This window comes from Eleutherodactylus coqui, chromosome 1 (genome assembly GCF_035609145.1).
Source record: "Eleutherodactylus coqui strain aEleCoq1 chromosome 1, aEleCoq1.hap1, whole genome shotgun sequence".
NCBI lineage: Eukaryota > Metazoa > Chordata > Amphibia > Anura > Eleutherodactylidae > Eleutherodactylus > Eleutherodactylus coqui.
The window spans coordinates 502,098,008-502,124,787 of NC_089837.1; the positions used below are offsets into that span (position 1 = coordinate 502,098,008).

Below are 26,780 nucleotides of genomic sequence, written 5' to 3' on the forward strand. Positions count from 1 at the left end.
TCGTGTGTTTTCCATTAGAAGATGGCAGCCGACGGCTCAGAAGAGCACAATATGGAAAGAATACAAAAGTGCAAATACTTTGTTAAACTTGTAATTTTTGGAGACCCCTTTAGTTAGTGTTGGCAGCGTGATCGTTGGGGTTGTGTAAACGCCTCCTTCAACCGATGCTCCGTCTACAAGCCTAGAAACCTGTGTTGTATCTTGGCTGGGCTCCCCTCCAGCCAGGGGACCTGCTTCATTCTGGAACGGAGACCCTTAAGCGGAGTTGTCCTCACGTCGCGCCCCTCTTATCTCTTCCAGATGCAGTTCATGTAACGGAGCTGGACGGGAGCACCCTTAGACGAAGAAAGGCTACGTAACAAATCCCTACTTCCAGTCAAATCCAAGCTGCTGATAAGAAGCTCTCTCCACTTCCTCGCGGTACCAGAACGAGCCATCGGGGGCTGCCAGCTCTACGGAAAGGAGGGGGCACCGCAATCTTTTCCGGGCCGTAACGAGCCCTTTAAGTAGATTTTCAGAGAGTGTAATGTATTTGGCTAATAACGGTGTGAAGTGAAGAGGTACAAACTTTCTACTACTGTACACAGAAGAAGGGAATACGGGAGCGCGGCCGCTCGCATTAACCACCACCAGTCACGTTCCTTCTCTCCAGGCCGTATAATGAGGTTAACAGCCCCACCCCCCATCCTCTCGCTACACGATTTCAGATATATAAATATATATATATATATTCAGTTTGCAGTAGACATTCCTTATGTATTATTTGTATTTATTTATGATTATCAGTTTTAACGATTAATGTATCGGACACCCTACGGGATATGTACGGATGTATACAGTTTTATTTTATAATGATGAAAGTGATTCCATACCAAGCACTAAATATAAAGTCCATAAACTGCTAATGGGGGAGGGGAATCCTGTAGACCTGGGATCCTATTGAGCTGCTTTTAGTTCCGGTAGTGAGAGACGTGCCTAGAAGTCTGCAATGGGGACGGGAGGACCGGGGTGATCGAGATGAGCACTACATTCTAAATCGGATCATGGGGGGGAGGGGGGTGGTGTGAAAAAAAATATCGCTTTGTGCTTGGCGGAATCTTATTTTACACTCGGTAATGCCTTTTAAGAAAAACAAATAGGAAAAAAATGAATGTGAGGAATTGCTTTCATTGTGTAATTTCCTTTTTTTTTTTAACCCTGTAAGGGAGGGAAGGAGTTAATAAATACATCATACAGGGATGGGGGATTATTTTAAACCTATCACTTTAAGTGCCATAACATGCTTTCCATATTCTGAGTTGGGGGATCAAGGGTTAAGCCACACCCCTTTTTCTCCCGACTCTCCCCGCTGTAACCCATTGCTGATACAGGTGATGACCCTGAGTAATAACCCCGGCGCTATCCCGTACAGGAGAGCGCCAAGTCTGACCCTTGTCATGCAGTGCCTTACAGCCGCACAACCACGCCCTACACCCATTCTCTGTTTTGAGGGGGGGGGACCCCAGCGCTGTTGATCAGCGCTCGTCATGTAAATAAATCGTAAAAATAAAACGCTGGAAGGAACGTGGGAAAGGGAAATTCTCAGCATGAAAGCAATTCTGTACATGAAGCGCGTACCTGCTGCATTGTCTCTGCAGATTCTATTTTTGTTTAAGATATGAAGTTGTATGTGGTCAGGAATCGGTGGATTTTCAAATAAAATTCAGCTTCAACAGGTTTTATTTTTGTGTCTCTTTGTGAAATCGCTGGGAATGGGTATTGGGGACAGTTCAAGGTCACCATGGGAAGTCCAAGGTCTCTGGTGCCACCCTTCGTGGGAACAACTGGCGGCCATATTTACAGCACTTTGATTTGGATTTCACTCCTTTGCGTTATTCCTCTGTCCTTACAGGCACATCAATTAGCAACTAAAGGCCCTTATACATAAGGAATGATCAGGACAGCTGGCAGGTGACATCTTGTGGTCAGTAACGCGGTACCAAGTGATCTCGATCTACTCTCAGAAAAAATGCTGACTTCTCTGGGCAACATTTGGGAGTCATGGCGACTTCAGCTACTTTCACTGCGAGCAGATTGTTGGTGCCCGGAGCTGTAGTGTTAGTATTTTTAAAACCGTAGCACTTGTTGGCTGTCCCAAACCACAGTAATGAGAGATGTCTGTCCATGGTTCAACCAGTCTATGTAACTCACAGAAGATCACACAGCGGTAGGCCACGGGCGATTGACCCAAGAGGCGAGCATTTGGTGGCACATCTGTTATCTCGCCAACAACTTGCCCCAGGGAAACAACTGTCCTAACAGTACAACAGCGGAGAAGTTAGACAAATTTCCACACCAATCATGTGGTGTACCTTGTGTCAACTGGCCGACAAGGATGACCCTGCGTCATCTCCAACAATGCCTCACATGGGCCCAGGAAAGACGTCAATAGAGCTGGGACACATGGCTGAAGGTCGTCTAAAATGATGAGTCCTGTTTCCTGCTAAACCATAGAGAGGGCCAGGTCCACATCTGGCATGAAGCCGTATCGTGTGTGTGTGGGTGGAATGTTGGGGTTCAACAGGCCGGTGGTGGTCTGGGGAGTGTTTTTCTGCAGTGGCTTTGGACTGCTGATCATCATACCACAATCCTTGGATGGTGAACACTACAGAGACTGGTTACCTGGCCATCTGCACTCATATCTTCGGGAAGTCTTCTCCACCCGCAGTGTCATCTTCCAACATGACAAAACAATGTGTCATCGAGCTTGGATCACTAGAAGATAGTTGGAGGAACACGACAATGAATTCTCCACATTGCCTTGGCTCCAAACTGTTCGGACCGTAATCCCATTGAACATGTTTGAGATGTGCTGGAAAGAGCTGTGATATCTCCCGCTTGCCAGCAAAATGTGCACCAACTGATGAAACGGCTGTGGTGGACATAGATCAAGTTGAGTATGGAAGATGTTCACCATCAGGTGGAATCTGTTCCTTGATCTGTGAAAGCATGATTGCTCAAAAAGGTGGAACAAGCCAGTATTGGGTGGGACTTCTTAATGCAGTGATCGTTCAGTGTACAGTGCCCCCCGAAAATAAGACATCCCCTGAAAATAACATCTAGTAGAGGAAGCTGAAGTGCTAGATATAAGCCCCCCCACCCCCAAAGTAGGACCTAGCTCTGTCCCTGCTGCGTGAGTTGGCTGTGATGAGCTCCCCCTGGTGTCCGGAAGCTGCAATACCGTTCCTGCCATACAAGTAGTCTAGGAACTGCTGTGGGTGATCGTTACACTATCCAGACAGTGTGTGGGAGCCAGGTACTTTACAACACTTATTTTTTTGTGGCCCTGTGTGTGTCAGGCAACCAGTGTGTCACTTTCTTTAGGGGGTGATCATTACAGTCTCTAGACAAGGTGTACATGGAAATAATGTTAGTAACAAGAAATTCTTGATAGGATTCACAGTTTGTCTGGTTATGCTGGTTTGTGATGACAACTACTGTACAGTATATAATCATTTTTTTTGTTCAACAAATGTGAATTCTTCATGTAAAAATAAGACATCCCCTGAAAATAAGACCTAGCACATATTTGGGAGTAAAATTTATATAAGACACTGTCGTATTTTCTGGGAAACAGGGCATCAGCAGTTAGGATTCATTAGGGGCATCCTGCAACCCATGGGCATGAACATTAAAGGGGTTCTGACATGAATAATGTTTTTATCCTTTAGCAGCCATTGTTCCCTGGTCTGCCTAATGGACCCAGGAAACCCATGGTTTAATGGCTGCTAAAGCATAAAAAGATAATACTTACCTTGTCTTCTGTTGTTGTTGACATCGGGGGTCATCTCCCGGCAGGCGCTGCTCCTCCTCTTCTGTCTGCACGAGCCGCGCCGCTCCGGGATCGCGCGCATGCGCAGTGGAGAGGTGCCCTCTGACAGGAGTCAGGACGGGCTGCGTCTCCACTGCGCATGCGCAGCACTCCGGAGTTCAGCCGGACGGACGGGCCGCCCACAGCAAACACTGCTTGTGACGTGCTTGCTGTGGCGGTCCGTCCGTTGACCTCGGAAGTGCCTGACGGACGGACCAGAGCAGGAAGCGGTCTTTTTGACCGCTCCTGCTCTGCTTTAAAGGCACAGAAGAAGATGCCGGCTGGAGGGGACATGCCTGGCGATCGGGCCAGGCAAGGTGAGTACAATTTTTTTTTTTTGATGTCAGAACCCCTTTAAAGTAGAAATGTTTCTATAAGAGACCTTTGCTTGGAACCCTCCTATATTAGCTAGAATGTAGAACTGCTCTGATGGACCTGATGTCCATGTATTCTAAAGATGGCATTCTTTTGACTTGCTGCATGTAGTTTATTTGCCCTGCAGTGGTAGCTTGAGAGAAATATATGGCCAGCTTCTGGTTTTTTTTTTAAACTGGGTGTACTTAAAGGGGTTGTCCCACAAAAGTAAGTTATCACTTGTCCAAAAGTTAGGGAATAATGATCAGATGGGTCCGCGACGTCTGGATACCTCACGGTGCTGGCGCGGCAGGCTGCCGTGTCCTCTGCTCTGACACAGAACTCTTTCTGGTGATGGGGCTTTAAATACACCGCCTCCAGCAAGCGGTGATTGGCTCATGAGCGCCATTGCTTAGCCAAATCTGAGCCGGCGCTCGCTGAACCAATCACAGCCATTCAGTCAATGACATCACTAGCTGTGATTGGTTCATCGAGCGCCGGCTCTGATTGGCACTTGATCCAATCACAGCACTCACTTGAGGCGAAGTATTCAAAGCTCCGTCACTGGAAAGAGAGTGATATGTCAGAGCAGAGGACAGGGCAGCCTGCCGCATTGTCAGAGACTCGGACGCCACAGGCTATGTATTTTTTTTTCATGTAGTTTAGATGGGGCTTATTTTTGGGGGAGGGCTTATATTTCAAGCCTCCTCTGAAAATTGGGTGGAGCTTATTTTTGGAGAAACATGGTATATAGGCCCCAGTAATAATAGGCTCCTCCTTTGCAGCCCAGTAGTGTTAGTGCACCCCATTGCTGCCCCAATAGTGATAGGGCTCCTCATTGCTGCTATGCGCGCAGATTACAGTAGGGGTGATTGGGACAGCCGTGGTCGCCCTGGGAGTCTCGGGCCTGGGGCAGTCGCCCCTACTATAATCAACCATTGGCCCCCCGCTGTACTCACACCTGTAGCGGTGTCCAGGAAAACCTGTACTGAGGAAATGAGCGCGAAAGATCTGTGGTCATCTGAAGCCGCTACAAGTGTAAGTAGAGTGGGGACCTCTACCCTCCGTCTGAGCCCCTGACAATCACGGAGCCCACTTTGGGAAACTCTGTACTAAATCAAGACCCCCTTTGTGTACTTGGGTATGTAGACGATTTACCAATAACTAGCCGTGGCAAAATTAATTTATGTCGCAAGGAAACTGATAGCCCAACATTGGCTAGATGAAGCAGCCCCCACACCAGCAGATCGAGCGGTTATTGCCCAGGGCATATATTAAATGTAACACTGAGCATCGGTACGACAAGATTTGGATAAAGTGGATGTTAACATTTGAACTAACACCTCTGAACCGATTGGATATTAGTGATGAATACAATATTGCCACGCGGAATTAAAGAGTGCAATTAGGAGGGAACACCGAGAACACAGATGACCTTGTTACAGAAGCTAGTAGTTTAACACTAATGACGGTAGTGGACAGATGTAACTGAGTTGGGGATGGTTATTCTATAAGACATTTGGTAACTTTATTATCTATCAACAAGAGTGGAACAAACAAAAGGGGGAAGAGGAGTAACGTACCCGCTATCCGGAACTCTTGTAATGCATCATCTAGGACAGCTGGGTGGAGAAGGCCGACTCCATTAACAAAACTCTCCATTCCAGGTTTTTGGTTTTTTTTTGCTGCCTACATAGGAAGTACCTTAAACAAGTCTGTGCAGGATAGAGAGGCAGTCTGTTATACACCATCACCTCCTGAAAAATAAATGGTGGTTACCTAGACAGGTGGCTGGTAGGAAACCTGAAATAGCGCAGATCCCACACGTAACAAGAATTGCTGAAATATCCATGCAGTCTGACACTGTATACACAGCTAATCACAGTCACGGGTCCGACAGGTTTCCTCTGGTCAGCTTGGAAGCTTCTATACTGTGACTTATCTCGGAAACGGTCATCATACAGGTTTCCATCTTGGAATAGGGTAGATGTCGTTGAGCTTCTTGTGATTGCCCCAGCAGCCATGATGCGGCTGTAATACACGGCACACTGGTGTCTGATGGGTGACGGCTGCAATAAGAGCTACTTGTCCTTTTACGTTCAGCTGGTTACGGGAAAGGTGGACTTTAGCATCTGCGGTGTTACCGGCCACGTTACTCTATCGGACACATCTGAAAGCTTTGTGTCCACGCTCTGCTTGTGTATCTGTTTAGTTCGTCCCATAACATTTAACCGTTTTCGCTCCAGGGGGCCGAGTTGTAAAGACTCCTATAAAAAAAATATCTATATATAATAATTTTTATTTGTATAGCGCCAACTTATTCCGCAGTGCTTTCAAGCATGAAATAAATGCAAACAACGCAACAATTACAATGTGAGGTACAATCAGTTTGAAACAAATGGGGTGGGGGAGCGAGGCATGGGGAACACAGGCAGTAGGAGATTTCATGTGGAAATCAGTTATTAGAAAGCAAACGGGATGGGGCGGTAGGCAGGTGCAGGGGTAGAGGTCGTATGTGATAGGCAGGGTGGGAGGGGCGAGGGACTAGGTCAGGAGATTTGGTATGCTTCCCTGAAGAGGTGCGTTTTTAAGGCGTGTCTGAAGTTTGTGCATCGGGAATTGTCTGGATGCCTTGGGGTAGAGCGTTCCAGAGGATGGGTGCTGCTCTAGTGAAGTCCTGTAGGCGAGCATGAGGGGTTCGTATTACAGGGGTGTTTAGTCTGAGTGTGTTAGCCGATCGGAGTGAGCGGGCTGGGTGGTGTACTGACAGGAGGGAGGTGATGTATGGTGGCGCAGTGCCATGCAGAGCTTTGTGAGTGAGGTAGAGGAGTTTAAATTTAGTTCTGCAGTGGATGGGCAGCCAATGCAGCGACTGGCATAGTGCAGAGGCGTTTAAGTAATGACTGGATAGAAAAATGAGCCTAGCTGCCTCATTTAGTATGTATTGGAGTGGAGAGAGTCTAGTGCGGGGGAGGCCAATGAGTAGCGAGTTGCAGTAATTAAGTCGGGAGTGGATGAGGGCAACCACGAGTGTCTTTAGCGTGTCCGTGGTGAGGAACAGACTGATTTTAGCAATATTTCTGAGGTGCAGGTGGCATGTTTGAGCCAGAGATTGGATATTAGCAGATGAAGTTTGCCTGTTGTGTAATAAAGTTATTACATTTTTGAATACAACAATCCGTTCTCACTTTTAAGATCTTTGCAGAAAATTCTGGGTGTCCGAATATGGCGATGGAGAAAAAAAAGTAGCGTTGTAGTCATACAGACCCACAGAATAAGGGCGGCTTCACACAGGCATAAGCCCAATTCTGCACACATTAGCACAACTTTTTTTGTGCTATGAACAAGTCTTTTTTGTGCATATCGGCATGTCTTTCCGCAATATGCCTGCCTGCGGGGCTTGTTCAATTGTTCAGCAAACGCACTGATTGAAATGGCTAATGAGTTCCAGGTAGGTTTCTTTTTTAGCGGAATTGCCCAGTGGTTCACGCATCTCCTTGCATATTCCTCGCACATTTGCACACCCCATTGACATCTATGGGGACCTTTGGTGCACACATGCGCAGAAAAATCGAGCATGTTCTGGGGTCTTTTTAGTGCGTCCGAAAATGTGCAGGCAAAGTACACACACGTGAACAAACCGATTGACATGAATGGGTTGTATTTACTGTCCGTATTGTGTGCGTAAATACGCCCGTGTGAAGGCACCTTCAAGTGCAAGTCATTTTCATTGTGCCATGAATGCTGTAAAAACGAAACCCCCAAAAGATGACACAATTGTCTTGTTTTTTTTATTTTGCCCCACTCTAAATGTTTACGTCTTTCAGTACATTAAAAAAAATACAACTCCTTCTGCAAAAAAAAAAACCTATGCTGAAGGAAACATAAAGAAGTTATTACTCTTGTGAGGCGGGATGAATAAACAAGTATAAAGAAAAATCTGTGGTCTTGAAGGGGTTAATCAAGCTTGTATCTGAGGGAAATGTAGTTCACTAGATTTTAACTTGCAACTAAATCGTACCGGTAGCACTGATGTCAGTATTGTGCTTGCTCTGGGGTTGCTAGAGTAGTATGAACAGACACTTGTATGGACTATTACACATGGTCATGTGACGTGCACTCTTGTAACTGTGTTATGAGTTGAGGTCACTTGGCAGACTGTCCTTGTGGTAGCTGTAGACACTAATTTGGCAAACTAAGAGCAAGCATGATATTTGTGCTATTCAGCAGGTCTAAGATTGGGGAAAGGAGAAGAACCGTCATTCACCACCTCCACACCATGGTGGTGTAGAAGGCTTCTAGTGATCAGGAAGGGGCGCTCTGACAAGCAAACATTTACCTATCCTGTGGGTAGGAGGTAAATGTGTTTGAAGGGGAAGCTAATGCGAACACTGAGAATACCGTCCATAGGTTGTCCCCGTTGTCTCACCTTGAAGTTGTTCTCTTCAGATAGTGGATGGTTTAGAGTTGTAGAACGGTTTCTGCTCACGTAAATACGGTCCCCTTCAGTGGCGAGCATCATATGATGTCCTTGATCTTCACCTGGAGGTAAACCTTATATTCATCCATCTTTAGTCTTACGATATACACAAACTTTTTGGTGAAATTTTCTTCTAATTTTCTATGTCGTTATTTTCGAGATAATCCTGAAATCCTGCAGTTCTCACACTGACCACTAAGCCTCACTATAGTCTGAGGCCGGTCTCACAGGAGCAGATAGTAATAGCGGATTCCGCAAGCAATTGATTCACAGTAATATGCAAATCAATCAAATGCATTGGATTATGCTTTTCTGCTCATATTAGCGGGTCAGAATTGTGTAATCGGTTTGCTGAAAATAGAGGTCAGCACGTTGTATTTTACCGCGGATTCTGTGACAGCCCATTGTGCTTTATGGTCGTGGATAGACCCGCAGCCCATAAACAATTACATTGCATATTGGGCATAGTTTGTTCCGCAAAAATACGCATACGCTTGTGTGAAGGGGGCCTAAAAGCTGTTGAATGGATGATGGCAATGTCAGTGGTGAGAGGAGCCATAACATGGGCGATGCAGATTAGTGGGTACAGCTGTGCCCGCTATGGCATCTCCCACAATAGAAGATAGGAGGGAAATTTATTAACTCCTGTAAGCAGATATTTGGCTACAAATGTTGCAAGTTATGGTGAATGCCACATTTACAGCATCATTTGCGGCTTTTGGACCTTTTTGAGCATAGCACTTTTTGGAGAGTGGGCGGATCTAAGCTAAAAAGGGGTGTGGCTTTCTAGGGTCGGCAGGATAGTAGAATTTATCCTAGAAACTGGTGTAAATTATAGCTGGCCTCCCTTCCAGTATGTACCTGGCATAGATTTCAGATTTGGCACACAGGCAGCCTGAAGATGCTCCAAACATATTATTTACTGCAGCTTCATCCAGCACAATCTCCACTTCGTTAACAGTAATTCCACTTTCTAATATTATTGTACATCTAAGATCCTCAGGACGTCTCGTACCTGCACTTGTCTCCAGCTCCAGCGTTGCAAAGGCTTCTAGGAATCCAACGGCTGGAAGCTCCAGGTCGCCCGCCTGAGTCAAGAATGTCTCGCTGCGATGGAAGAAAGTACATATGAAACAGTGACCTTCTCATCTGATGATTACCTGCCTGAGAGGACCCAGATCCTTACAACCCCCTCACCCCCCAACTCCAATTCCCCCACCAGTAGTGTTACTGCCCTTCATAACATGGACTTCTGGCTTTAATAATATCATCAGGGGCAATAGAGAGGTGACTGATTTACAAGATCAGCACAGTCAACTCTTGAAATACTCTGGGCTGGGGAAATGCCACTCTGTACAACTCTGCTGGTGAAACGCAGCTCCATACAACTCTGTGCCCGGCGGAACACCGCTCTGTACGAGTCTGTGCTGTGAACCTTCACTTGCTTCCATTCCTTTCTCAACATCATGTCATGATCCGTAGCCTCACATGTACACTGAATGGCCCCTTTATTAGACCCCTATCTATGGTAGCAGTGCATTGGACCTCCTTTGGCCTTCAGAACTGCAGTATTCATTGTGAAGTAGACCCCACTCGATGATGAGATCGTTCTGCAGGAATATCGGCCCCTGCGGTCAGGAAGCTTCTTGTAGTTGCTGCAGATTAGATGGAGTTGCTGACATGTTCTGACCAGCTGACAAGAAGGGGTCATCGGTTCATGCTGCTTGTGCCAAATTCTGACCTCCCATCAGCATGGGGCAACAGAAATCTGGATCCATCTGAGCAGAAGAGGTTTTTCCGTTGCTCAGTGATATAATTTTTGTGCTCTTTTGTCCCTTGGAGCCTTATCTGTCTGTTACACAGCAACTACGCTGGAACTGGTCCTCTGCTGTTATAGTCCATCCGTGCTAAGGAATGAGGAGTTGTTCTCTGGGACACATTAGTTGAAGCACCAGCATTGCATTTGACTGCTCTTAACTGTGGAGAGCCTGTTCATCAGAGCAGTTCCTGACATCCTCCTGTGACCCCTTCTGTCGGCAAGTTGTTTCCTTCCACAGGATCCCTTTTCAATGCATGTTTTTCCTCGATCACGTCATTCTCTGCATACTCTTTACACTGTTACACAAGTAAACCTCCCTCGCGGTTGGCTTTGACATCCAAGCCCCATGTAGTCTAGCACCGATTACCCGGCCTTCTTAGAAGTCACTCAGATCGCTGGATTCTCCCATCTAATGTGGATTCACACTAAATCTGTACTCCGGGCTCTAATTTGCATGCAGTTGTGTGAGGGATGGGGTTTGTAATAAATGGCCATTCAGTACATTGTACACAAGTGTAGATAAGTCATTGCACCCCATAAAATCGGCACACTCCTTTCCTGCTGTCGTCCTCACTGCTATCCCTGTCATCAGCGGCTACATGATTTCTGTCTTTGAGTATATCAAGGCTGGAGAGAAACGTGTGTGTGTGTGTGTCTGTGTGTGTGTGTGTGTGTCTGTGTGTGTGTCTGTGTGTGTGTCTGTGTCCTATATCCCATACACAGACTTGTAGCGTTACTCTACACAGCTGGAATCTATCTGGGTGGTAAAAGTTCATAGAATTCTAATGAATGAGTCAGTGAGCTGTGTGGGCTGTAAATGTAATATGTGATCATAGTACTAATCTAATCCTCTCATCATTAGGATATGGATATATACGGGGTCGTGCACTTTCACGAGACCTTACAAAATGTTCCCAATAAATCCTCACAGCATGTGCTTCACCAACACAGCAAACCCTGCTTAAAAGGGACCTGTCATCGGGCCAGTGGGGTCCGTTACATAGCTGTGCAGCCGCAGCCCTCTGCCTCTATTACAGGGTCATTTTCCCCTTTGCCTTTACCCCACTCCCCTTCCCACCATACAGAGTCCTGGTAGATTCAGTTCCCATCACTCCACACCCTGTAGAGTCGGCGGTCTTTGTGTCAAAGGGCCGAGAACCGAATCTAACGGAAGACAGTGCCAGGGAGCAACACTTAGCACTATCACTTTAATACAGCTGAGCGGCAAAACCACAGACTAATTCTGGAAAACCCCTTTTAAGGTCAGTTTCACATATATGTATCACCAAAAATGGACAAAAATAGCACATGCTGCATTTTTAAACACACGGCCATGTAAACAGATTCATAGTTTGTCCGTTAGTTCCATATTACAGTCCCCAAAACACGGACCAAATACGGATTAAAAATACGCTCTCCTGAAAGCGGCCTGAAGTAGATGTGTGACATTAGAAAAAAGAAAGGCTAGTTTTTCAACCAGATACAGCGCCACCCTTGTCCATTGGCTGTGTCTGGTATTGCAACTTAGTTCCCATTTACAGGGAACTTGTCACTAGGATAGTCTGTCTTAGGCCTTTTTCACACGGGCGCTGCATTTTTACGCTGGCGGGCATTGCATGAACGTATATATACGCTGCAGTCCAGAATTCCCTCGGTCGCCATAAATCCTCAAAATTACTTCTAATGCCTAAATGGAGGCCCCTGTCCCTCCCCCTTCCTTTATGGGCTGAAAGATAGGGCAAGACCAATCTTTTCCGGCCGCATATAAATTCAGGCGCCGATGTTCTATCTTTTGCGGTGCAACATTTTTACTCGGCTAGAAATCAGTCATCTGAATACATTGGAATCCAACGGTTCAGATGGTTGCAATTTCTTATCATGGCTCAATTAGCCATGTAAAAACGGTCGTGTGAATAAGGCTTTAAAGTGGCACCGTAATGCTCACGTTTAATAAACCCCAGACATATGTTTGTGTACAACAAACAGAAGAATGCTCTTACTTTTATTATTTGGGTCGTGGCATGCTAATGACCTGAATTCCAGTTAGTTATTGGGTTGGGCCACTGAAGGCCCGAGTCACTGCGCCATTGCATAATGCTAAGTTGGCTGCCCACCTTCCCCTGCCACGAACATCAGCACAAATTACAGTGAAATCCCACATTTACATGTACAGGCCTCTGGCCACAACAACAACGGCCTCCGGCACATGCGTGATGCATCAGTAAAGTTGAAGTGTGGACACCCCCACTGAATGCGCATTTGGGAGGAGAGGGCAGCCCAGTGCGAGCTCAGGATTTCACTGCAAGTTGTGGTGATGTCAGCGGCAGTGAAAGGTGTGCCAGAATTAGCAAATATGTCTCAAGATCTCTGCTTGCTGTTTGTGAACGAGACCCTGCCCGGTTTAGTTGCTATTACACAAGCAGCTGGCGGTAATGCTCATAATTTACTGTTAATTACCAGGCTGCAACTCCAGCCCAGGAATTAGTGGTAAAGCACTCGCGTTGGTGGCGGCTGCAAGCGCCCGTGTAATAGCATGATCACATAAGTGTATTATCAAAGCTCTTTTAATGAAGTATCCAGCGGTACGAGGAGCGAAGTTGTTCAAACAGGAAAGTAGAAACACAAAATGTAGATTAAGCTTTATAAACCCAGAAAAGTAATCTCCCTTTTTCTTGGTGCAATGTGCTGCAGAGAACCCATCCCCCGCGGGGTTAATCACTATGACACCAGTTATTTCTGTATGCGGGTAATTTGTACCTTGATATTTTTAGATCACGGAGTCGGCAATCAAAAAGATGATTTATTAATTGCACGTTTTCCTTCTCAGTCTTAGAGACAGACACCTCCAGATCGTGAACGTCCTTCCTGTAGATATCAACCTGCGGAAGATAAGAAACGTGCGACACCTTCAGGGACTCGTGAAGCTCCACGATTTACCCAATTTTATTATTCGGACCAACATTGTTCTGGTTTATGTTTTTTGTTCTGCTTTTATAGCGATCAGAGCAGGGAGCTGGGAAACATCTGCTAATTAATTTGGTGCAAACTTCGAAGTCTGTTCACCAGAGATGCAAATCTGGCAGCCAGGAGCTATTTGTATTAAATAAATGGCGCACAAACTTTACCATGTCATGTTGAATGCCGCCCAACCACCAGCTATGGATTGGGTCAGTAATGGTGGATTACCTGCTGCTTTAACCATTCGTTCTCTTTAATCTCCCTCCGACTTTCCTCATCAATGTAATTCACTGCGTCCTGGAAAAAAAAAAATATATACATTCCTTCCTCCTTCCAGACACACTCCACCATTCGCTTGACTCACCAATCTTGCCTTCCTTAGTGAAAGTAGCAGAGTACAGAAAAATTTTTGGACTATCAGGTGCCAAATTAAAGACATTTTAGGGTTTCGCATTTCGTATATCTGTCACCTGAGTCGCCAGCTCTTTGGTTTGATCCATTTTCTTCTCGGTTTCTTTGTCTATCTCATGTTTTGTCTTCTCCAGGCTTCTTCTGAAATACTCTATTGGATACCAAAAACAGAAATTAAATTAAAGAAGACTTCCAGCAGTGAGAGGACAAGGACAACAGTGTCATCATTGTGGGGCTCATAACCTAATATGTTCACGGTGCTTGATAGACCAGACCAGGACAATCACTATTACGAAAGAAGCTTCTTTACTGCAGATGCTTCATCCCATCACTGACAACCATTGCTGTAGAGTCATAAAAGATTCCTGCAGTGATAGGGAGTTGTCTTCATGAGGACAAAGGAAGAAAGAATGAGAGCGCAAACAATGATTGGCCATCAAGGATCATCTGAAGCATCAAACCACTGGAGAACCAAAGACTGCCTGAAGCACCAAACTATTGGACTTTATGAATGGTTATGAGTACCAAACTATTAGACACCCAGAGAGATCTAAGGTACCAAAATACTTGACACCAATGACTGTCTAGAGTACCACAATTGGATGTCATGGAGTTCAAGCATCAAATTACTAGATATGAAGGACTGTCTGGAGTACAAACTACTGGACACCAAAGGCTGACTAAAGCACCAAACTACTGGACATCGCACAATGCCACTGGACACTGTGGACAGTCTCGATCACCAAAATAATGGACACCGAGAGATATCCAGGAGGAGAAAACTATTAAATATCAAGTACTATCTGGAGCACCAAAGCGCTGAACACCAAGAACCATCTGGAGCACCAAACAACTGCAGACAGGATGTATGAAGCACAAAACAACTGGACTGGAGCACCAAAGTACTGGACACAAGGGACTATCTAGAGCAGCAAACTACTGAGCATCCAAAATTATCTGGAGCACCAAAGTGCCAGAGACCAAAACCATCTAGAGCCCCATGCTACTAGACAGACTATGGATTGTCTTGAGATGCAAACTATTGGACACCAAGGACTATCTAGAGCACCAATTCTAGATGTCATAGACTGTCTGCAGCACCAAACTTCTGGACACAACGAACTGTCAGGAATACACTGGACCCAGAAGACTGGCTAAAGCACCAAACTATTGGGCACTAAACATTTTAAGATAGGATCCATGGAACACCAAGCCATTGAATATTATGGACTGTCTAGAGCAGGGTTTCTCATTATTCTTAAGCCACGTACCGTCTCCTCAAACCGGAAGCATGAATGTACCCCCAGGATTATGATCATACACTGTGCTGCCTACTGCAGCACATAGAGCACAGTGTGATTATAGACATTATATATAGACCCCCTGGAGTATGTGTATCACAGGCTGACCACCTAGGATCAAGGCTCTAGAGCATAAAGCTCGGCCATCAAGAACTCTCTGGGGCACCAAAGAACTGGAGGGCAGAGGACACTGGACTCTCTGGAGTAGCAAACTACTGAACACCAGGCGTTCTGTAGGGACACCAGAGGAAATGCCAACAGAGTCACCCTACAACGTTCATGGCTAAGCTTCTTCTATAGCATGGTGGCTTTTTTCCCACCACATAAGCACCTATAGAGATTATTAACACTTGAGTGAGAACACGCCATTGGCTACCTACTAAATCCCACTGAACTGACCGTCTATTTCGGTGAAGTTCTGTTTAATGTTGCTGATTTCTTCCTGTAAGTGATGAATCTGTTTGGCATCTTCGCAGCTTCCCACATTCTTATACTGCAGCCAGTAATTCTTCTCGGCTTCTGCTAACATAATCTGCTGCTCCAGACCATTTATCTCACGGCGAAGCTCTGAAAACAAAGATTTCAGAAGTCAGGAATGAAAGACGCTGTGATTTCCTTTTTCCATGTCGACACGTGCCGTGGGCGACGTTCTCACCAAGTATAGTCAATTCAACCGCACGCAAAAACTTTCCGAGCCCCCTACAGAGGGCGGTGATTTTGTTACACATATATGGAAAGTCAAAAGTCCCAAACCACTTAAACATTTATAAGACCCCTAACTGTTTTCTTTATCTCAGAGCATCTAAAAAGGAAAAAAATTGCAAATAGCTGTTACTTAAAAACTCCTGCCGTTTTGTGTATACAGTTCTCATGCAATGTGTTTCCATGGCTATAGATTACTAACAAACCTGGTGTAGTCTCATCCTGCAAACTCCCATCTTCCCTACTTCTTGGTAACATTCATTTGGTGGGTTAGTAAGACGTAGAAGACAGGTGGAAGGGAAGATGACTCTAGGATCAGACTACACAGGGTTTGTTTGTAGTCTGTTACCATAGAGACACAAAGCTTTGTATAGGTACTGCAGCCACACAACGATAATATATTTTTAAACAAGACTTTGTGTATGGTTGCCTTTAATTGATGACAAAGGTGAAAGTATCTTTTAAAGGGGTTGTCCCGCGCCGAAACGGGTTTTTTTTTTTTCAATAGCCCCCCCCCCCCCCGTTCGGCGCGAGACAAACCCGATGCAGGCATAAAAAAAACAAACCGTCCAGTACTTACCCGAATCCCCGCGCTCCGGCGACTTCTGACTTACCTTGTGAAGATGGCCGCCGGGATCTTCACCCTCGGTGGACCGCAGGTCTTCTGTGCGGTCCATTGCCGATTCCAGCCTCCTGATTGGCTGGAATCGGCACACGTGATGGGGCGGAGCTACGAGGAGCCGCTCTCCGGCACAAGCGGCCCATTCAGAAGACAGGACTGCGCAAGCGCGTCTAATCGGGCGATTAGACGCTGAAGATTAGACGGCTCCATGGAGACGGGGACGCCAGCAACGGAACAGGTAAGTGAATAACTTCTGTATGGCTCATAATTAATGCACAATGTACATTACAAAGTGCATTAATATGGCCATACAGAAGTGTATACCCCCACTTGCTTTCGCGGGACAACCCCTTTAAATGGAAAATCTGTGCTGCCCAGTGTGATTAATCTTTAAGAGTTTATTGACATGTTACAGTCATGGATGATGTGATGAAAAATCCAGCGTTGTCAGCTTGCCAAGTGAACGTGCTCATCAGTGTGATCTGAGCTCAGATGTCTCTTCCTGCCAATCCCTCTCTCACAGCATGCAGTCTCACTCACACAGAGATCAGTAAGTACTGCAGCTGCATCCCCCTCCTCTCCTCAACTCCCTGTCTTCTATTTGCTGTATTACTCAAGATGGTTTATAAAAAATTAAAGACAACCTGCAGGGAGTGATAAGGGTATATAGTACTGTATATACTAGGGTTGTTGTAATGAGGGAGGTAATTCAATCATGTGCAGTTGTGACAATGAAGGGCTACTGCAGTACTTGCAACCCACAGATTGCCATTGGATTCCTCTCCAGCATTCAGCCCCACACACACAGATGGAGATTTACTGCAGCTGCATCCCCCTCCTACCCCAATCTAACATCTTCTATTTACTGTTTTACTCTGGATGCTTGTTTAGTCTTTATTCACAGAAAAATGTCCAATTCTGGTCTGTGAAAAACAGACAGGTTTTAATCCATGTGCACGTCTATGCTGCATCCGTATGCATTGTGTATGTTATCTGTTATTAAAAAAAGGGAAGGAGGTCCAATTTTTTTCTAACATTGGTTAGCAACAATCCATGAAAAATGGCGTGCACATGGACGTCACCTGTGCGTGCTTTGTTTTATTTTTGCACACCAATTAACTCGAAAAGGCAAAATCAGACCAGAAGAGGTCATGCTGTAATTTTTTTTACACAGACCAATGGTCCATATAAAAGAATGCATGTCCAAATTGACTATAATGGGTCAATATACTGTCAGTTGCACATATGGCCGAAAATAGCACCCGTCTGAATTTACCCTACGGGACTAAGTGTGCTAGCGGTACCAGAGATTCCGTAGGCAGGGGACGGGGAATTCTAAATTACTGGAAGTTACCCTAATAAGTGTCTGTTGTAATGAAAGGATCTTTCAGTCAGAAGGAATGCCATTGGACACTTCCCCTCCTGACGGGTCGTCTCATGCACACATTGTGGAAAAGTTACTGCAGCTGCACCCCCCTCCTATCCCTTCTCCCCGCCTACTATTTACTGTGTTACTCTAGATGATACTTTTGGTGACTGAGGACGTTTGTGAACATTTACAGAGTTTACTGATGGAAAAAGGAGAACTTCAGATGTCATTTTCTCCTATTGCAATCTGAGCGATTTCCCCCCAGCAATCACAGCTGGGAATTCATCACCCGGAGAGGGACTGGCGGAGCCCCCCTGTGCATTACTCAGGTCTTCCAGACTCCACGTTGGTGTCCAATACTGAAGGGAATTTTTTGTACTTTGCTTCTTTGGTCACCAAGTCTTTAAGAGCAATAACATCCCTATGGAGGAGTCTTACAAGAAATATTTGACCTCTAATCTAAGCTTTTTGCTTTCTTCGCTTCTTGAATTCTCTCATTCTCCTCTCATTAGACTAAGCAGATCCTTTGGCTCTTGAGCTCCACTTTAAGGCAGCCTGTAATACTTAATTGCTCTTAAACTAATAGACTTGCAGAGATGAAGTGGAGGAGAGGGAGGATTTGGGCTCAAGGGACATAAGTGTTAAGTATTACAGCAGCACTGTGCAAAAATGTAAAATTAGCTGCATCCCAAGAGGACTTCACTGGAAGTATTACAGGGAACATATCTAAAGATAAATGTGAGTCTTGCGCTAGTACTTAAAGGGACAGTACATCTAGAAATGAATGCATGAACGTACAGACATAAGAAACATTTATTAACTTATTATTTCATAAGATGCCCAACTATTGTTGCTCGCTCCCCCATATGTATGAACATTCAGCTTGGAGGTAAGCAGCAATCAAACATCTCTGCTGGAAGCTTATCTCTCATGGAACAAAAGGATTAGATGTTGAAATTCAGTGTTTGTGATCCTATTTTTTCCCTAAAATCATCTGTTGGAAGAAAGTTGTGCCTCCTCCATACACATTAGAGAATCGGCCAACCCAATGTTATCAGAGGGTTTGAATGATTAAGCACTGATGAGTATGACTTGCCTTACAGAAAGAGTAGTAGGGGGAAGGTTTCTGCTACAGCAAGCTGCCCCCCAGCCTAAAAAATTTAGTTTATATTGCAACTCTTCTAAAACGTGGGCCCTTTTACACAGGCAGAATATTTCCACTGGGATGCAATGAAATTGTACATCAAAATCCGCAAGGCTAACTGCAGACTTTGGTGCAGAATTGCAGGCTGATTTAATCCATTTTCATTCCGCCTCAAATTCCATACAGAGCCCTGCGGACTTTGGTCTGAAATTTATTGTGGCTTGCGATGTGGAATGTCGAAAATACTGCCTGTGTAAAAGGGTCTTTGCACTGGAGGGAATCGGAGGAGCGGCAAACAACATGCATCTATTCCACGATCTAAAAAATGTACACCCCCCCCCCCCGTTACAATGCCATTGCATTGGTCATGGTAAAATATTCAATAAAGATGAATCATTACCGATTTATTTCCACCTTCAATGTGACCCGTTATCTCTACAATTACACTGAAAAACAAACTGAAAGCTTTTGGGGTGGAAAAAAAACTAATGTGGTTGACTAAATATGCACACCCTAAAACTAATACTTTGTTGATGTACCCTTTCACTTGATGGCATTCAGCGTTTTTCTGCCTAGGGTTCTATTAGCATGGCACATTTTGACTTGGCAATCTTTGCCAACTTTTACTTGCAAAAGCGTTCCAAATCTTTTGAGATTGCAAGGGCATCTTGTGTATAGCGCCCTCTTCAGGTCAGCCCACAGATTGTCCATGGGATTCAGGTCTAGGTTCCAGCAGCAGAACAGTTCCACACATAATGCTGCCTCCATCATCTTCACTGCGGGTTGGTGGTCTAATGATGCACAGTGTTGGCTTTACGTCAAACATACCTTTTGGAACTATGGCCAAAAGTCCCCCCTTGGTCTCATCAGACCAGGTTACGTTCTCCCACAGACTTCTGGCAGACTTTATGTAGGTTTTTGTAAAACATAGCTGGGCTTGGATGCTTTTTTTGTTAGAAAAGGTCTTCATCTTGGCACCCTACCTCACAGTCCCGACATATGAAGAACATGGGAGATGGTTGGCACATGTACTACACAACCAGTACTTGCCAGAAACTCCTGACTGATACGTTGCAGCAGTCAGAAAAAAGCTCTTTACGGCTTTTGCTGAAAAATGCTACCATACTAAGACAATGTCAGAAAAAGCCGACTAGAAGAGCTGAACTTTATATGGGGGAAACCAGAATCCCTGTAAATCATGGCAGCGGAGTACTGACTACTATTTTGCAGCGTCTGAGGAGCGGGCCCCAGGAGACAGCGGGGTAGAGTTTGGGCCTTGTCACGGTGGCCCTACAGTCTCCCACCCGAAGGGTAACCAGTGACACGTCCAAGGGACGAGGGCAGGCTATTAAATGGGGTAACCCAATAGTGGTTTACCTTGAGTTCTGTTGTCACGGGTGACACCAACGTTCCGTCCTCTGTGGTGAATTCCAGAAGATGCAATAATGAGTCCACGGACACAGAGGTTACCTTTAAAAGGCTGATCCAGGAACAGTTGATAAAGCCGTTTACTGGGGAAATAACTTTGCTGCCACCCTCCCTGCACTGTGCATTGCCGACTGAGGAAGCGCCAGCTGCACAGTGTGTTCCACGGCCGCCTCAGGGTAGCTACCAGGGGGAGCCGCAGCTGAACAGTACTGTGGCTGTGCTGCGTGAGCGGGAGCAGGGCACAGCAGCAGGGACGCCTCTGCCAGTGCTCCTGGCTGCTTCGCCCGCAGGGGGAGCGGCCGCAGGACTATAGTGTTCCGGGGAGGGAGGGGGCTGTCAGGCATAGGCAAAGCACTGTCCAACTATTTGTGCCAGGGATGGAGGGTTAGGGTCAGAGGTAGGTGTAACAGTTAGCCTTAGATCTATAAGACTAAGTGGTACACTTTGCCCTCATCCTAACCCTCCATCCCTCTTAGAAATCACTGCAGCCGCTGCTCGAGTTTAGTGGGCTGCCAGGACCTGCAGCCCATCGAGCTCTGCAGCCAATCAGCTACAGGGGGCATCACCCACCTTGTCAATCTTGACTCCACCAGTTCTTCCTGGTGGCGTCAAGATACACTAATACCGGCCTGGATAGGTTAGACTCAGAACACACACCGCATTCTCTGTCTGCCTCTTCCATCTTCCCTGCTCACAGACTAAACGTGTCTGTAGGCAGACAGGCTCCTGATTTGAAGGCTGTTGGAAAGGACAGACCCCAATCATACACCTTGCAACCACATATATAAAATAGGGTCATATGACATGCAAAAGATACATTTCCAGACACAACCCAGACAGTAACCCATTCAGTGATGCAGCTGTGCAATGCATGTCATATTCATACAACACAGAGACACTGACAATACAGTAAGCATGAGACAAATACATTCACACTTATGGAGGGGCCCCACTAACTCTGGGCTACAACTTATCATGAGGTTCGTTGGAGGGCATGTATTTGATATTTCAACCCCTCCGCAATGCGTGTTAATTGGTTGCTGAATCCACTAAACGCATAGAAATAAGCGCGAGCGATCTTCGAGTGAACACTCGCTACTGCGGTCTTTCACTGGACTGAAACCACCCAGAGACCATAGCAGAGAGAGTCACTGTACTAGACTTTTCATTACTTTAGGCCGGGTTCACACGGCCTGAGCATACACCAAGTATGCAATGACATGAGTACTTGCTGCGTGACGCCAATCCACATGCTGGATACGCATGTAATACGAGCTGAGATAGAACATACTGCGATTTTTATTTTGTACGCATATTTTGTGTGGCACATGTGAGCAGCTACATTGGAGTGTATGGGAGATTGGTAGGCAGTGACCACACTCTGGTATGAGACAGCCCTTAGAGTCATCGTAATGTGCAGCTACTAAGATGTAATGTCTATTTTGGCCGTGACACGATACGTTGAAAGAGAAGAGGATGGAAATCAAGATATGAATCAGATTTAGAAAAAATGTAACACTCATCGCATAACCGGCCTGAGAATTGGGAGCGGGCCGTTTCTCATGCTAGTTTACAGTTTTATTAACTTCTGACTCGTGACATCTTGTGTGATTAAGAGATAGAAGAAAAGGGAATAAGAATTCTTTTATACGGCCCAATCAGACTGTGTAGTGAGCGCTGATCAGTAAGCTCACCGGTCATTTAGCTGCACGATTCAGACAGTGTGAGGAATGAATGATCTTTCATGTGATTGTTCTGATGGTCACCGACCACGACCAGCGGCACTTCCCCTCTTTCTCCCTCTACTGCTGGTCACTGACATCTTCTGCCGACCCACCTGCTGTGAGGCAGGTCCCACATAAAAATACGAAAATCAATCTTGTTATTTGTATAGCGACAATTTATTCCGCAGCGCTTTCAAGGAATTTATTACTTACAAAATCAGCAAGGGATCAAATACTTATTTCCTTCACTGTACCCGACCTTTCACACATGGTTTAACGTTTTTCAGCTGCACAGAAAAGTGTAATAGTTCATTTTTTCCAGCTAATGTGAAAAAATATTATATTTGGTTTATTACCTTCAAATAGAATTTGCCTCTGGCGGATGTACTCCCACTTTTCTTTTATCACCTCATCCACTTGTTCCCTGTCAACGACTTCTTTCTTTTCCAGTTCTTTTTCCTGGGCCTTTGCCTCGCTCAGCAGCTCCTTAATGTGTACAGATTGCTCTGCTTTTAAGCGCTCATTCTAAGTGTGACACAAGTTTACTGGTTATATGAGGGTCAACAAAGAACCTACTTTTTGCTAACCTGCCTAATGTATGTTGCTATAAAGTAGGAGACAGGTAAAAGGGAGCAACACTGCAAATCAGACTACACAAAGCTTGCTTGTAGTCTGTTGCCATGGAGTCACATATATCTACCTAGAAGCTGTAGACACAAAATGCTACATTTGTACTGAAAACTATTTGCGAAGTTGTTTCCTTTTTTGGTTTTAGATGCACTGGAATACTTAAAGTACACTCCAATACAGGGACAAAATTTGTCCAAGAGTCGAAGGTGGAAGGGTTATATTACCTGGTGCCCTCGTTCCTACCTGTTCTATTACAGAATACTGAGTTCAAGTGCTTGAACAATCTCCGGCACTGTCATTGAAGTGAAAAGAGCATCAGTGCACCTGAGTGACCTCAGCCCCATTCAATCAGGGACCAACTGGACTCCTGTTTTCAGGATCTGTGGAGGCCCCAGTGGTTGGATGCCCACCAATCATAAGGTTATCCCCTATCCTGGGAATAGGGAATAATTTTATAACTTGGCACAATCCTTTTAATTCCATGTTTGTGACCAAAGGTTGTTCTAGATCAGGGCTGTCAAACTCATTTTCACCAAGAGCCACATCAGCATTATGGTTTCCTTCAAAGGGCCTTTTGTAATTGTAAGACTGTATTTTAAAGGATATATTAAAAGGGATGGGGGTGAGAGAACAGATAGACCAGAGCAAGGTTCTACTCCAAAAAAGTGGGGCACAAGTTCCCCAACAGAGACACTTTGCAGGTAGTCAGAAAAAAGGAAAAATTATGGGAGTTGTAAGACCCTAGTGAAAGGTTCCTAAATAATTCCTTAGGGCAAAGCTGGGATAAGCAGCAGTATAACACAACGCCCTCTCTGATCTGTCCAGCAGGCTCACTGTATATGGACGGGCGGGCTGGAACAGACTGTCCTCTGCAGGATGGTAGCGAGGACCAACCGGGATGTACAAGCCACTTCATGGTTTGAGCCTTGGAAGTAAGTTCTGTACTGCAGGGTAGGCTTAGCGGGAAAAGCGGACTGGGGATTGCATACCAAAGGCTCCAGAAGTTGCAGTAACAGTCACAGTGCTAAGTCTGCATACACCCGATGTCACAGTGTAGGTTTAAGATGGCGGCCTTAAACCCAGTTCCCAGCTTCAGGCCGCAAATAAGTCCACAGTGTGCCAGAGGGTCTTCCCAGTACAGCTCAGGATACTCTGATCTAGAAGAGGGTGGGCTGGATTTGGCCTGCGGGCCTTTAGTTTGACACGTCTTCTAGATTATTGAGTATTGGAAGTCTGGAATCTCTCTGCGCCACATGTTCAAAGCTCATGTGCTAACAATACAATGTAACTATTCAGGGATGTTGAGCTGTATTATGCCCAGAATCCTGCTGGAAAGGACTAAAAATTCTCCACCCATATGTCCCCTTTAGCTGAATGACATGGTGCATTATAATACTCTTCAAACCTGCACTGATCAATTAGTAATGCCATATTATAGAATATTCTATCAACTAGTTTAGTTGGAAAATATCTTTAAAGAGGTTGTCTCACCAAGGCTAACATTTTTAAAAAAAAACAAGACATCCTAGCAATAAGTTGACTGCCAGCGACTATGGCTCCTGGAATCCAAGGCAATATTAGCTGGTTTCAGAAGGGTAGTTCAGATTTGAATAGATGACCATGTAATACATTGATTGGCCCGTCTACCAGAGCAGGAGCCACTGTTACCTAGCTCTTGCTATTAGAGAGGGGTCCCAAGTGTGGAACCTCCCTCTATGATACCTATAAACAGATGTCTTTGTAACACAACATCTGTTTACTTCTGACCTGAGTTCATTTAAAAGTCCTATTTTTTTGGTGTGAAATCTTTCTCCAATATGAAACCACATGGATTGTAGGCTATCGTGGCAAAATTGACCCTCATCTATAGCCCTAGCCATCTGTGTCTGTTGACCTGTGAGTACAAACAGCAATATGTGCAAAGTAACAAGCATTTCCCCCAATTTTTAGGAATGACTCAACTTACCCTGACTTTATATCTCACATTCTTGTCTTCGACTTGTTTTACCTCAACGAGTAACTCTTCAATCTGACTCTCCTTCATCTGAATTCTGGAATTTTAATTAATTAGCTCTAGGTTAAATTATTTATCATACAAGTGTTAGTACAAATGCAATGATGCCAACGACCTTAAAAAGTATCAGTCAGATGTTGGAAAGCAGGGATTCCTGCATTGATTACTAAAAAAATGTGGTCTGGTTGTTATCCAGGTCACAACCAGTAAGACATAGACAGTTGTACCGTTCATTAAGTAATCATCCACAGTGCAGGCAGAAAAAGTAAGTGAACCTCTGTTCTAATGACTTTGCCAAGAGCTAATTGGCAAAAGGTGTTTCAATTAAAGAGATGAGAATGGAAGTGTGGGTTTCAAAGGTGCTTTAAAGATCAAGTAAAATGGACACTAATGTTTCACACAACTTCTCATCTAACAACCTATCCGTGTATCATCAGTTTTACAATACATGTCCATTAAAAACTTTGTTATACCACCGAAAATCCAGTTTAAAAGTAGCTGCCACTAGCAGCTCTTCTAGCACCTTTGCAATCCACTGCCTATTGTCAGGCATTTGGCTTCTCTAGTAAAAATGACATGGTGGCGCTGCTAGTTATCGCATGCAACAGAGGGGGGGCATTCAGATACCGCCTCGCAACTGATTGGAGCAGGGAAATATGAGAGAGGACGTCCTAGCGAATACAGTACTGCAGAGTGCAGTGGATCACAAGCCGCAGGGTAGCAGAAACTTAGGAAAATCTACATGGAAAATGGAATTGATAGAGCACAAACAGCAGCAAAGCAGCAGCCAATGAAGTCCTGCGCCGCTGCTGAAACTTTTTTGAAAACTCAGGCCCACATTTAGCAGTCACATGACTGCTGCAGGAGCTTCAGGGATCACAGAGTGGCTGCCCAGGAGCGGAGGCACATTTAGCGGGTGAGGACTGCATCATTTATTGTATTGTATTACAATCCCTGCCCTTAGTCTATTTAAAAAAACTAAACCCTTTAAGAATATTTACCAGAAGTATTACTGGGTCCCAAAACTGTAACATGTCCCCCACCTACCATGTGCCTTTTATAATACTAACTAGCTTGTTACCCGTGACATCGCCCGCATGGAATTTGTATCTCTAGGTCTGAGAGCCGCGTGACGGACAGCATCCAGGGTTCGACGGACCTGATATTACTTCAATGTCTCTGCAGCTCTAAGAGACACATGAAGCTCATAATGTACAGTCCGACAGGCCTGAGATGCTCCGGGGTCTCTACTGCTCTAAGAGCAGCTTGTCATTCAGTTTGTTGATGCCTTCTTGCCTCAGCGTAGTCATCAGATTCTTGGGTTCCAGTCATTTTCACATCTCGAGCTCCTCTAGAGCGATGCGCTAGATCTAACTTGAGCGGCATATTAAAAGACCAAAAAATGGATAGGAAATACAATCATCAAAAGGAAACCATTTCTTACACAGCTGAAGTAAAATAAAAGCAGCGCTGTGATTGGTTGGTATTTGTTATACTGCTGAAGTAAAATAAAAGCAGCGCTGTGATTGGTTGGTATTTGTTATACTGCTGAGGTAAAATTAAAGCAGCGCTGTGATTGGTTGGTATTTGTTATCCTGCTGAGGTAAAATTAAAGCTGTGCTGTGATTGGTTGCTATGGGCAACACAGATTTTCTTAGAAATCTCAATCCATGTTAATGTGTCTTTTGTTCAAGTTTTAATCCCGGGCAACACCGGCTAAACGCTTAATAATCGCATACATCCGGCAACGACGACTGCCCTTCCGTGTCTGCCCGTTTGTGTAGACCTAGCTTATGATGTGAACCCCACTCCCCTCCGCCTCGCCGCACGGCGCCTGTGGTGGAGTCTTGGTGTGCCTGCGCATCACCAATTAAATCTGTCTTGTCGCGCTCCATAGAGAACTCTATAAATTTTTGGGATAACACGTAAGCGATGTCCTTCCTCAAGATGCAAGTATCTCCCTGCCAAATTTCG

General features: G+C 45.1%; 2 protein-coding genes across 13 annotated transcripts in view; one reads left to right on the forward strand and one right to left on the reverse strand.

The window, feature by feature from the left end:
• The window catches only part of PICALM (phosphatidylinositol binding clathrin assembly protein), an 81,265-nt gene extending 79,549 nt beyond the window's left edge, over positions 1–1,716 (forward strand). For all 10 annotated transcript variants that reach the window (XM_066587333.1, XM_066587271.1, XM_066587262.1 and 7 more), the window contains one exon: positions 301–1,716. Coding sequence is in view for 1 of the 10 variants with exons in the window: in XM_066587293.1 (XP_066443390.1) it covers positions 301–315 (15 nt within the window). In the remaining 9 variants the exon portion in view is untranslated. The remainder of the gene's footprint in view (positions 1–300) is intronic.
• A 3,988-nt stretch (positions 1,717–5,704) lies between these two features.
• The window catches only part of CCDC83 (coiled-coil domain containing 83), a 33,799-nt gene continuing 12,723 nt past the window's right edge, over positions 5,705–26,780 (reverse strand). For 2 of the 3 annotated variants that reach the window (XM_066587351.1, XM_066587344.1), the window contains exons 3-11: positions 24,759–24,843; positions 22,519–22,687; positions 15,573–15,740; positions 13,932–14,023; positions 13,690–13,758; positions 13,261–13,382; positions 9,700–9,791; positions 8,634–8,758; positions 5,705–6,471 (exon numbers count right to left, since the gene is read on the reverse strand). In XM_066587351.1, the coding sequence (XP_066443448.1) occupies positions 6,304–6,471; positions 8,634–8,758; positions 9,700–9,791; positions 13,261–13,382; positions 13,690–13,758; positions 13,932–14,023; positions 15,573–15,740; positions 22,519–22,687; positions 24,759–24,843 (1,090 nt within the window). In that variant the 3' untranslated portion in view covers positions 5,705–6,303. The remainder of the gene's footprint in view (positions 6,472–8,633; positions 8,759–9,699; positions 9,792–13,260; positions 13,383–13,689; positions 13,759–13,931; positions 14,024–15,572; positions 15,741–22,518; positions 22,688–24,758; positions 24,844–26,780) is intronic. The other variant, XM_066587361.1, reaches the window with a different exon arrangement.